This window comes from Loxodonta africana, chromosome 3 (assembly GCF_030014295.1).
Source record: "Loxodonta africana isolate mLoxAfr1 chromosome 3, mLoxAfr1.hap2, whole genome shotgun sequence".
NCBI classification, from domain to species: domain Eukaryota; kingdom Metazoa; phylum Chordata; class Mammalia; order Proboscidea; family Elephantidae; genus Loxodonta; species Loxodonta africana.
The window spans coordinates 64,291,007-64,303,032 of NC_087344.1; the positions used below are offsets into that span (position 1 = coordinate 64,291,007).

General features: G+C 36.2%; 1 protein-coding gene across 6 annotated transcripts in view; it reads left to right on the forward strand.

Moving 5' to 3' along the window:
• The window catches only part of EPB41 (erythrocyte membrane protein band 4.1), a 223,027-nt gene that overhangs the window by 175,763 nt on the left and 35,238 nt on the right, over positions 1-12,026 (forward strand). For 5 of the 6 annotated variants that reach the window (XM_064281587.1, XM_010595142.3, XM_064281589.1 and 2 more), the window contains exons 13-14: positions 3,648-3,710; positions 8,950-9,126. In XM_064281587.1, coding sequence (XP_064137657.1) covers positions 3,648-3,710; positions 8,950-9,126 — 240 coding nt within the window. The remainder of the gene's footprint in view (positions 1-3,647; positions 3,711-8,949; positions 9,127-12,026) is intronic. The other variant, XM_064281588.1, reaches the window with a different exon arrangement.

Here is a 12,026-nt window from a genome sequence, read left to right on the forward strand (position 1 = left end):
TTTAAGACTTTAGGAAGTGCTGTCACCTTGACAGATGGATTAATCCTGTTTTTTCGGAGCCAGTTCAATATCCAGTTTATTTATGGTAAAGCAATAGCCAATCTGGCTCTGTTTTGACTGTATTATCTAAAAAATAAACTGTTAAACATAACAACATGCAGTTTTTATTGTCCTTTGAGCTCAGCTTGAGTCCAGAGAGGAAAAGAAGATTGAGCAAATGGTGGGTATTTGCATTTTTATACCTAGCCGAACGCACATGACATTGGCTATCAGGTTCAGTGTCAATAATGCCTTTTTAATGTTACACTACCTCAGTTTTTAATGTTACAGTATCTCGTGTGGCACTTCTGACTATCCTTCCATTTGTTACATATTACTGGAAAGTGTTGAATTACTAGTGGCAAGGGAACCTTCCTGAGTGGCTAAGATCCCTCTGACCTTCTGCTAATTTACAGACACAAGTATTTAAAAAAATTGATTCCCTTTGTTCTTGGGACCTCAGCAGAATGGAGAGATCATCTCTGGTATATATTTCCCATTCAGGTGCTAGTAGGGGGTCTTCTTACCAATTAATTCTATATAAATATTTGTTTTGAGATCCTCTGTTGAAATCAGACTGAAAGCCACCTCTAATAACCTTCAATTACTGTAGTAGTAGTGGCAAAATTAAGGATGACTGAACTGATTTTATTTGTAGCAGAAAATAATTATGGCATTTACTTGAAGCCATATGTATTACATAAAGCAACAGTAGTAATAAAGTAAGCTTGCAACTGTGTAAATTTCATCATCTAATACTAATTTGGCACCAGACAGAGGTAGCTTTTTGCTGTCTTGAGTCATTTGACACTTCTCCCCCATGCACATCTTCATCTTATTTAATGTTTTCTGTGGGGGCATACATAGACCTACTGTTGCTATTTGTCCTTTACTCTTAGTTTTTCAGTGGGCTTAGACTGGAGTAGAGGCAATCAGTTTCCTGCTGTTGGAGAGCTAAAGGACCCAAAGCAAAAAAGAAGTTGTTATTCATTTAAACAAGGAACCATTATAGAATGACTAAAAACTACCATTTATTAATACATAACTTTGTGAAGTAACACACTATCTCCATTTTATCAATTAGAAAATTTTAGCTCCGAGAGGTGAAATAACTTGTTAATGCCCACATATGCAGGGGTTCAAGGTAGAAATGCCTGAGCTGTTTATTACTCCTGGTAGTTACAGGTGCTGTAGCTGGATGCACTTATGATTTGACAGTGTCAGAAATTTGGTGTTGTCTTATGTTGCCTACACTCAGTCCTGGAGAAGGCAGCATGGTGACATCATATCCCTAAATAGTGCTGCAAAGTATGATAAAAGGATTATGTTAAAGCCACAGATTGATGAGGTTCTCTAAGAACTTCATGATACAAAATGATTGATTTGACCCTTAATGAAAAGTCAGTTTTCTAATTTTGAAATGTCCAGTGTTACAGGCATTACTCACTCTGCTGTGGTTCTTCTTAATAGCCTGTTGGATTTTGTTTTGTTTTGTATTCATAGTTACTCCATTTTGTGGATATAAAATGGGTATTACTCTAAAGGTATTTCAAAGCTAGGCAGAAAAAAAAAAATTTTTTTTTTTTTTTAGGGCCTTAGCTATTCTCTTCCTGCCATTAAGGGTAAATCTTGCCTTTCCACCAAACACATGGACTCCAGCTCCCTAGAAAGGAGATTGCAAGTGTTGAATGTGGCAGTTGAGCTTATTTATAAATAGCCCTGAAAGTAACTGCATGTGTCAGTAACACTTTGGATTGAGTTTATTTTGATGTTTTATTGTCTAATCAACTGAAGGGTGAACTGCTTCCTTAAACAAACTGATCAACTAGCAAAATCCTTTGTATTTACCTGTTTGGTGTTACATGTGATTTATTATATGTGTGTTTCAGTTGTGAAGATTTTTGTTTGTTTCTAACTATCATGTATGTCATACACTGATACCTTCATTTGTAAATTTGTTTTTTAATGTTATTTCAAGCACTTCCAGATCATCAAAAAAGAAAAAAAAAAAAGCAGCAAAGTGAAAGCATGTGGCTGAAGCATTAAATAAGCCTAAATTATTATTTTTCATAAGTACTTTTTAATAAATAAGTATAAATGTTTTTTATCAATAGAATAATTACTGATTTTTTTTTTTGATAATTTAGATATCCATATCCTCTTCAGCCTTGAAAATGTGATGGTGGACTAACAGATTGCTATTGGGAGAGATAGCCTTCCCTGTAACACCCTCCCTAAGACTGCATTATGATGATTACATATCAGAGCATATTTTACAACCAGCTTAAAGTTTCCATTTATTTTGAAACAGTGTTATTCGTAGAAACTTAACTAACCTAAAATGTTTTTACCACTTTATTTCTTAAATGTAGGCGGAAAAAACCCACATCAAGGTCACAGTACCCACCTCAAATGGTGACCAAACTCAGGTTTGTGCCAACAGGTCACTTGTTCCTCTCCCCGCACCCTCCCATCACACCACCACCATTTTTTCCTTCTCCAACTCCCCTCTCCTTAAAAAAAAAAGTTATGAAATGAAGGTTCAAACAAACTTCAATGAACCAATATTTTATCGTTTTTCTTTCTTTTTTTAATTATGGCAAAACAGAAGCTTGCAGAAAAAACTGAAGATCTGATAAGAATGAGGAAGGTTAGCCATTTTTCACTTTCACAAAACTACATTGCCATTTCACCCATCCCGACTCAGAGTGCATTAAAAAGACAGTGATCCATTTTTTTCATTGATTTCTCTTAATCAGATATTACTTTCAAATAGCAGATACACACTCATGCACATCACCAAAGAAATTATAATTCTATGCTAAATATTGAAAGATTTGGTTGAAATAAACTTTGCAGTAGAAAAGTATATCTTTCATCAAAATTAAATAATCTGTAAGAACCAAACCTATCCTTTATACTTCACCTTTATAAGAAATATTTTTAAATGGCATCATATTCATGGAATTGTTAATCATGTTTTATACATACTTATCATGAAAACCATCATAGCAACAACTCGCAGTATTGTTAATAACGGTGGGTTTGACTGCACTGTTCCTTACTCTTCCTAACTACAGAGTGAGATGCATCAGTTCTTATTTAACAGAATATTGGCTAATTATGTATAAAATGACCTCAGATATTTCTTATGAAAAGTATTAGAGATAAGCATACTTCAGTATTACTAAATACAAAATATGTCCAAAAAGCTGAATAATGTTTTTAAACATTTCTCAGCTCCATATAACATGGAACTTCAAAAGCTTTTTAACGTATGTTTTAATGTAACTCTCAAAGAACTCAGTTTCAAAAATGAACATAAAGCAACTTGCTATGTAAGAAGCCAATGAAGCCAGGAGCACTGTCTATTTAAATAACTTCATCACATTCTTTCATTTATCATGAACAGATCATCCATTTTCTAGTGGTAGTCGTGTTCTCTGTGTGTCCTTGTGGTTCCGTGACCATTTCATGTTGGCATATGCTGCACTGCAGACATTTTATTTTAAATATTTTTTGGTTTGCCAATTTGCAGTTTTTTTTCCCGCAAGAACAACATTTTAATTTTTTATGCTTTTCTGTTTTCCCCCCTTTCATTTTCACAGAAAAAAAGAGAGAGACTAGATGGTGAAAACATTTATATCAGACATAGCAATTTAATGTTGGAGGTTTGTATGAACTTGAAGCTTATTTCAGTTGGTTGCCTGGAAACTTCTGCATTCTTTGCTGATACCCTTTTCTTCTTTCTATGCTGCATTTGGTTTTGCATGCCATTGCATGACAAAATTTTAGGTTTAAAATGCTTTTGCATGTTGTTAAACATGAAGATATGCAACCATTTCTCCTTCTGACTTTTTAGTTTCCATCTCTCATACTTATCTAAAAAAAATATATGATTGGGACTACCTCTACTTCTAATGGTTCCATTGTTTTGCTCACTTTAAAAAAAGTTCTTTATCATTTCTAAAAGTTCCTTGAATTTTCCAAGAATATAAACTCCTATGTGTTCCAAGAAGCAAATTTACATTATGTTTTCATCTTCTGAACTGAGACAATGTGGACAAGTAGGGGAAATGATCACAGTTCAGAAAGAACTTAAAATATTAGAGTTACCAGAAACTGACAGAAGGACAGCCGGGGTGGTGGGGCGGGGAGAAAGCAAGATACAGGAAGGAAAGAAAGGAGCCTAGCCTTTAATGAGTAACTATTATGAGATAAGATAGTTTACTCCTAAAGGCAGGCCTATAAGTACAGCATTATTATTTTAAAGATGAGAAAATCAGGCTTAAATAAATTAATTTCCCTAAGGTCACAGAGCTGGTAAATTGGTTAAGGTAGGATTTAAGTTAAGATCTATCTAACTCTACTAAACTATACCGTTGTCCATTCAGAAATGGTAACAGTGTACTTTATCTAGTTTTGGGCTCCACATTGGATAGAAAAATACAAAACTGATTAGAAGAATAAAGGAAATCTATGAGGAAAAATTAAGGAACCTGGAATTATTCCATGGGAAAAAAGTATTGAGGCCAAGTAAGTTTATGCACCAGAAAAACACCTATAATATAGAAGTTGGTGACCAGATTATTTTACAGCTCCACTTAAGACAGAACCAAAAGAAATGAGTTTAAACTCTAGGATCAGGGATTTAACTTAAATATACAGAAAATTTTTCAACATGAAGATTTTTAGAACGTTAAAATGTGTCACTGAAGGAAGTTACAGAACTTTAGTTGTGGGAATCTTCTGGATGAAATTTTACGTTTAGTGGGCTCATATTTATCCAGAATGACCTGGATGTTGTGCTGACTGAAGAGCCTAGATAACCTTCTTCTAATCCTAAAATACTGTGACCCTGAGATTACAGACCACAAATATTACTGTCAATTTTTTTCAAAAGTATTCATGCATCACCTATAAGGTCCAACTACACAGTGCTGGGTGTTCCACACCTTAGCCTGGAAGAGAACAGTAAATTCCTACAAATGAATGGGCAAGTGTTGGTTCAGATTATTGTAAGGGAACTTATACTCAGTTTAGGGTGAATTGAAGTTTATAAATTTGTTATTTCAAACTATTTATTAAAATACTTATTTTCATTTATACAACAGATAGAAGCACTTATATGTTTCAGATACTGTATGGGGCACTAGAAATGTAACAGAAAGATGATAAACATGGTTCCTGTTTTCAGGAAGCTTACAGTGTGGGGAAGTGGGAAGGAAGAAATAATAAATGAGTAAATAAATAACAAGAAAGTGATTACAAGTTATTATAGAAGCTATGAAGGAAATAACCAGTATGCTATGCTAATAAAGGGGATCTACTCTAAACACCACAGGAGAAAGATGTGGCAGTCTGCTTCCATAAAGATTTACAGCCTTGGAAACCCTGTGGGGCAGTTCTGCCCTCTCCTACAGGGTCCCTATGAGCCTAAATTGACTCAAAGGCAATGAGTTTACTCTAAATCAAATGGTCAGGGAAGGTCTCTCTGAAGAGATAGCATTTTTTGCCGAGATCTGAAAGAGGAGTGTATATTAAGTGCCATAAATATTAAACTTAGAAGTTTGAAGAAACGCTTTTAGATAACTCTCTTGTTTAATATATGGCCTCTAGTAATCACTTAACTTCATCTTATTTTTTATCAGTACATATATTTTGAGTGCCTGCTATGTATAAGGTACTTTGATAAAATTAATAAGAATTATACTAACGGCCAGCCTTCACTGAAGCATGTACTAGGTGCTAGATGGCAATGCTAAGTGCCTTGCATAATTTTTTTTCATGTAATATGAGGTTTTCCAAGGCTGAAACCTAGGATATTTCAGATTTGACGATTTAGACCTCTTTGCTCTAGCCCATTTATGAATCCAGGCCTGAAATTATTCTGTCTTCAGAGATTAGGAAGGGTAATAGTTGTCAGTTTTTCTTCTTGTACTGAGCAATGTAACATATCCCAAATCCAAGCATATATATGTTTCTTGATTAGTCCACCTTCTGTGTTTCCTCCTAACTGGAATCTGCAGTACCAATCATATATTTGCCATTTGTTCCATGAGGTGTGTTATGGCTTCTGAGACTCACAAAACCCCTGTGTGTGATGTTTTTTTCCCAGCATTCCATTGACAGCCATGAGAGGGGATTCCTAAATAAGCGTGTGTTTGGAAATTAAAACTACTAACTGCCTTTTGAGAACATCTTATATTTAATGAACTGTTTGGTTTGATTAAGGGAGTTCTGCTGGCTCAGTGGTTAAGCACTCGGATGCTAACCAAAAGGTTGGTGGTTCAAACCCACCGGCAGCTCTGCGGGAAAAGGATGTGGCAGTCTACTTCCATAAATGTTTACAGCCTTGGAAACGCTATGAGGGAGTTCTACTCTGTCCTCTAGGATCTCTATGAGTCAAAATCACCTTGACAGCAATGGGTTTGGTTTGGGTTTTTGGTTTGATTGCTGCTAAAATTATAGGATGATAGGCATCAAAGTATCTAACCTGAAAACAGCCCAGGTTGTTTGGCTGACCATCATTCTTTAGATATTGGAAAAAGAAGTTTGTTCTTTTTTCTCGCCTAAGGAAGATCTCTCAAGTTATCTGTCACTTTAGCAGTTTTGGTTTTTTTTTAAGCATTACTCCTCCCCCTACTCCTACCCTACCCTCACTAATGCTTTATTCTGGCACAAATAAGGTCGAGTTCATTTTTAGATCTACCGCCTCCTCCTCCATCTCCCAGAGAGAACCTGTAGCAAGTGTCGATGACAAATCCTATTTGGAACAGGCCCCTTTGAGATCTTAATTTTACTCTGTGCCCTACAGGTTTCCAACAGAGCCAGCTAAGAAGGATGGAGAAAGCTCCCTAAGAAGCACTGATTTTATTGAAACACTTATTTCCTCAGGTTCCAAACTAATCAAAAGCTAGGTGAGAAGAGTAACAAAGCACCAGTCCTGTAGTAAGAGTTTAACCCAGTGATTTGTGGTTTGACCATAATATCTTTTGCTCGTTTTTGTTTTACTCCGTTCACACTTTTAACCCTCCCATTAATGCATTGGAATTGACTGGACAGCAACAGATAGATATGCATTAAGTGGTTCTTGGCCCAAACACATGATTTCCAGTCCGGAGCTGGGTCACAAGGCTTTACATGTCTGGTGGGTCTCAGTCGGTCAGCCCACCACTGAGTCTTTGACTGAGTTTGTTCCTGCTTTTCTTAGCTAGTATACATGCGTCTCTTGCTTTCAGCTAGAACAAAAGCGCAAACTGTAGTTTCCCCGTGGTGAAGCCCATATTCATGAGATATACTCACATTTCATCCCAGCAGGCAAGAGGTACTCTTATGGGGGGGCTTCAGGATTGCCCTTTTTGATTTAGTTTTCTCTTTGACTGATCTCGGAGCAAATATAAGTGGTTCAGTCTTGCATAAATAAAAAGAATAGACTAGTAACTGAACTTTCTGAATGAATCCCTCCAGAATAAAAATTGTCCTGTGTTTCACTGGTTCTTTTTCCTATGCTACTTCCCTTTGGCATTGCTTTTGGAATGATTTTATCTAATTGAAGCCTGTATTGCCCTCAGGAAAAAACTTACAAACAAATTTTATTTAATTGAATTCCAGCTTCATTTTATTTTCAAAATGAGGCTGTTTCTCATAGAGCCAAAAAAGAAAGACTAATCCCAAAATACGTACAGCATATCAGGAGATATATTTAACATTATGCTTTTCTTGGATACAGAGCTATCTTGATGTATAATAAACAGAGAATTTTTAGCAGTCATCAAGTGACAGGCTCCCACATATTTTGATCTCAAGCATAGATCTTGTGAGTTGTTTCAGAGAAGTGTGCTGGACAAGGAACATTTGAGTTTTTGTCTCCAAGTTGTATCTCCCAGACTATTTTTAGTCAAGCCTCCCTTTTTCAAAGTTGTTTTGGACCTCCTTTGACATCTCTACTTCTAGCTGCCCAGTATTTAAACCTGCTGGAACAGTCGAGTTATTTTAAATTATTAAGGAAGTATATAAGTTATTAGACAAACTCTTGTTAACTCCCTCCCAATCCATTGAAGGTTACTAGAAGAACGTCCCTATTTTGAATTGTACTAAGGGATGAAGTGAAGCTGTTGGAAGCTGGAAAGCATAGGCTTTTAGTTCATGTGAATAGTATTGGCAATGAAAAAGTCATTATATTCCATATCCTTGAGTGATTTTTCTTAAGTAGTAACAGTCTGCTCTAGAGTATTGAGCTAGGAATTTCAGTGATAAATTCTTATATCTAGAAAGTGATGTTTCTATTTATCAAAAAGAAACATTAACCACCTAGTAATAGGGAAGCAAAATTATCCTCATGTAGAAATAGAAGGGCAGTTCTACTCTGTTCTATAGAGTCACTATGAGTCGGAATCGACTTGACGGCACTGGGTTTTTCTGGGTACAGTTTTACCTCACCAGTGTAACATAGCCACTGATGGGAGTTGAATCTTTCACCATGGCCTTCATTTAATGGTTTCTCCTTATCTATTGCTGTCTCCATCCTGCCTGGGCTGAGCCTAAATCAGTTCATATCTAGCTGAGGCTAATTGAATTGTGGGATTATCTTCTTGGGAAGAGGAGTTGGAGATCTGGCGCTACGTCATAATGGGAAGAAGAGTCACAAAATTAAGGAGTGAATTCTATGAGTTCTACAACTGCTAAGAGCTATGGGGTTTTGATGCTTCCCTGCTTACAAGAAAGGACTTGTTAAAAAACAAACAAGCAAATATGCTGTATATTTATAGTTTGCTATTTATGGATTAGTAGCATCTATCCTGGATGTGGTGTGTTTTCTACCAGTGCCCATAGTCTCTAATGGGCTACCCTTGGTGTGTTTTTTCCTTGAGTATTTATTGTTTTGCATCTTTGTCCTTTCAAATACAGGATTTAGACAAGAATCAAGAAGAGATCAAAAAACACCATGCCAGCATCAGTGAGCTGAAAAAGAACTTCATGGAATCTGTACCAGAACCACGGCCTAGTGAGTGGGATAAACGCTTATCCACTCATTCCCCCTTCCGAACACTGAACATCAATGGGCAAGTCCCCACAGGAGAAGGAGTGAGTACTTTGTTTGTGTGACCAAGTGTTAGAATGAATGGAATAAAAATATTTTTTAATCTTAATATTCTATGTCTCAGAGAAAGTTGAAATTTAGCTTTGGTGCCTTACCAATTCATTGCAGGTATACGGCATTCATAACCAAACACTTGTGTTTTAAGTCCTGTAGGCTACCTAGTTTAGTAGATGATTAGCAGAGAGGGTTCTGAGAACTGTCTCTGCAGCTGCATGCTTCTGGCTAGTGTGTGTTTACAAATTGACAATAGGCCAGTGGAGCTTTGTTTATATTTAGACTGTGCCTTCAAGGACCAGAGAATTTACTAAATTTAGTAAGGTCAGAATTGGAAAGGAGTTAACATTTTTTTCAACTTTATTTGAGCATTTGTACAACTTAGAAATGTCTGGAATGGTTGGCCACATTATGTAATAAATCAAGGGGGCCCGAAGCCGGAGAATGTAAAACACCAAGTGTTAATTATAGTATTTCAATTTTAGAAAAACTGCTGGTGATGTTTTATCTTTGTAAAGACTAATATTAAACTTTTAATATGTTTTATAAGATAGTCACAATTAGAGGAGTCCAGAGATACCTTTCAGGGTTTGTTCTTACTCTATTATTGTTGTCATTCCCTATTTTGGAAATCCTAAATAAAAGAATCTGTGTAATGAACATATATCCAAAGATCCTTTACTTAATCTTTAGCTGGTACGAGTTAAATATTTATGTAATTAGTCACACTAATCTAATGCGTGATAGTAATGATTTAAAAATTATGTGCTTGTTTTTTTCCCCCCAAAACAATAGCAATTCTAGTTAAGAGAGGTAAAGTGATAACAATTTTAAAAACTGGTTTTTACATACAGAATTTATAGGAAACTGTCAAAGTTATCGTTTAGTTTCTGGAACTGGAGAAAACTATAAAAGTCAGTTCACAAAGGGTTCTTCTCGAATTTTTCAAAAGTATGATTAAAATTGGCTAACAAGTCTCCAAATAGAGTTGAACCAGTTTCACCAAGTCTGGAGAATACCTAAATGAAATAGATTTACCAGGAATGATAGGATACTGTTGTTAGTATTTTCTGTCCTCTCACCCTCCATTCCCTGCTATAAATGCTCTAAATCTTGAGAATGTACCCTGAACTGAGACAGTGGCCCTGCTTTGTGAGTGAGACCACAACTCAGTCTCAGCCAGGTATTTCATTATGATATGCCCCTAGCAATAAGAGAGCCCTGGTGGCACAGTGGTTAAGAGCTCAGCTGCTAACCCAAAAGCTGGCAGTTCGAATCCACCAGCCACTCCTTGGAAACCCTATGGGCAGTTCTACTCTGTCCTATAGGGTCGCTGTGAGTTGAAATTGACTGGATGGCAATGGGATAACGGGTTCTAGCAGTAAGAGTCACTAGGGTCTAACAGTAAAAAAAAAAAAAATTGGTGGCTTAATTTTGCTGAGAGGGTCTGGCTAATCAAAGCCTAAGTGAATGACTCTGAAAAAGTCACTTATCTTGTCAGGACCTCAGTTTATTGGGTAGATGATCTTTAAGGCCCTCACTAACTCTAAAATTCTGTAAGTCTGTGACTCCATGAGAATAAGCCTCATTGCTGTGTGGCGTGGTTAACCCTACCTATAAATCATAAGTACATATTTTAGAAGTTTTTTTTTGACTCTACGCAAGTTATAAAAGATGCTCAACTACTTAAAAAAAAATAAATAACTTAGTAACTCTCTTGTATGGCACTGGGTAAATTTGAATTGGTCTCCATTTCCAGAAATTACCATGCGTTTTAACAGAAACCTTCTAGAAATCATCTCAGGGCTGGCGTTGGGAATGGAGACGTCATTATGTGAACTTCAAAGCAATGACTTTTTATAAACTAAATCAGATCCATGGGGAGTCCTTAAGCAATTTTAGCTCTGTGCTTACGTACATTACTCTTCTAAATAAATAATGGAATAAGTAAGAACTGTACTGTGATAACCTTTTATATAGGGATAATTTTACTTTTAGCATCTTACTTTTTCTTTAGTAATTAGGACAATACTTCTGTTCTCTGGGGATACCTCTTCCACCTTTGATAGCATTGTTATTGCATTGCAAGGCAACTGAATTTTATATAATTTGTGTATAACCAGGTGAAGAAAACCTCTGTCCTTCCCTCGGAAAGAAAGGTTGGTGGACCAGAGGTAAAGCTGCTGTTATGACTTGTGCTTCTCAATCAGAATTTGCTCTTGTCATGGCACTAAGCAGATAATCCCCCCAGAACTGAACAGCAGCTGCTGAGTAGTTTTTTTTTCTTTTGGCTATTAGTAGTAATTTCACACTCACAGCCTTTGGCCTAACACACAACACTTCCACTACTGCAAGTTTTGCAGCTTTCAATTTGCTTATTTCGGCGCATGGCTGGTTGAAAAGCTGCATGAAGATGTAAATATATATTCAGAGAGAAAATGAATTTAATTGTACCCTATTCTTTTTATGTTGTCTTTCTTCTCCCCCTTTTTTTCTTTTAAAAATCACTATAATTTTGCATCCTTTCTCTTCCTTTTTTCTTTTTGCTGACCAGTCCCCCAGCTACTTTCTCCCTGATACATATCACTTAGGGGTGTGCAAAGAACCAGTTTCAAGCTTCCAAACTGATCAGAGAAGGCTGGCTCAACTGCGAGAACTTAGAGCCAAGTTTTTCCTTTCATAGACAATATCTGTCTTAACTTGGATGGCAAAGTACAGAAATTGGGGAAGAGGGGAGGAACTTCTCAACTGGACAAGTGGGGGTAAAGAGCTTTCCTTGAAAGTATCAAAATTATTCACTTAATGTAATATATAAACCTTTGCTATTGTCATTATTATTTCTATTAATAATCTTGACTGAGAGAGATGAGGGGACTTTGCAATTGTTAAA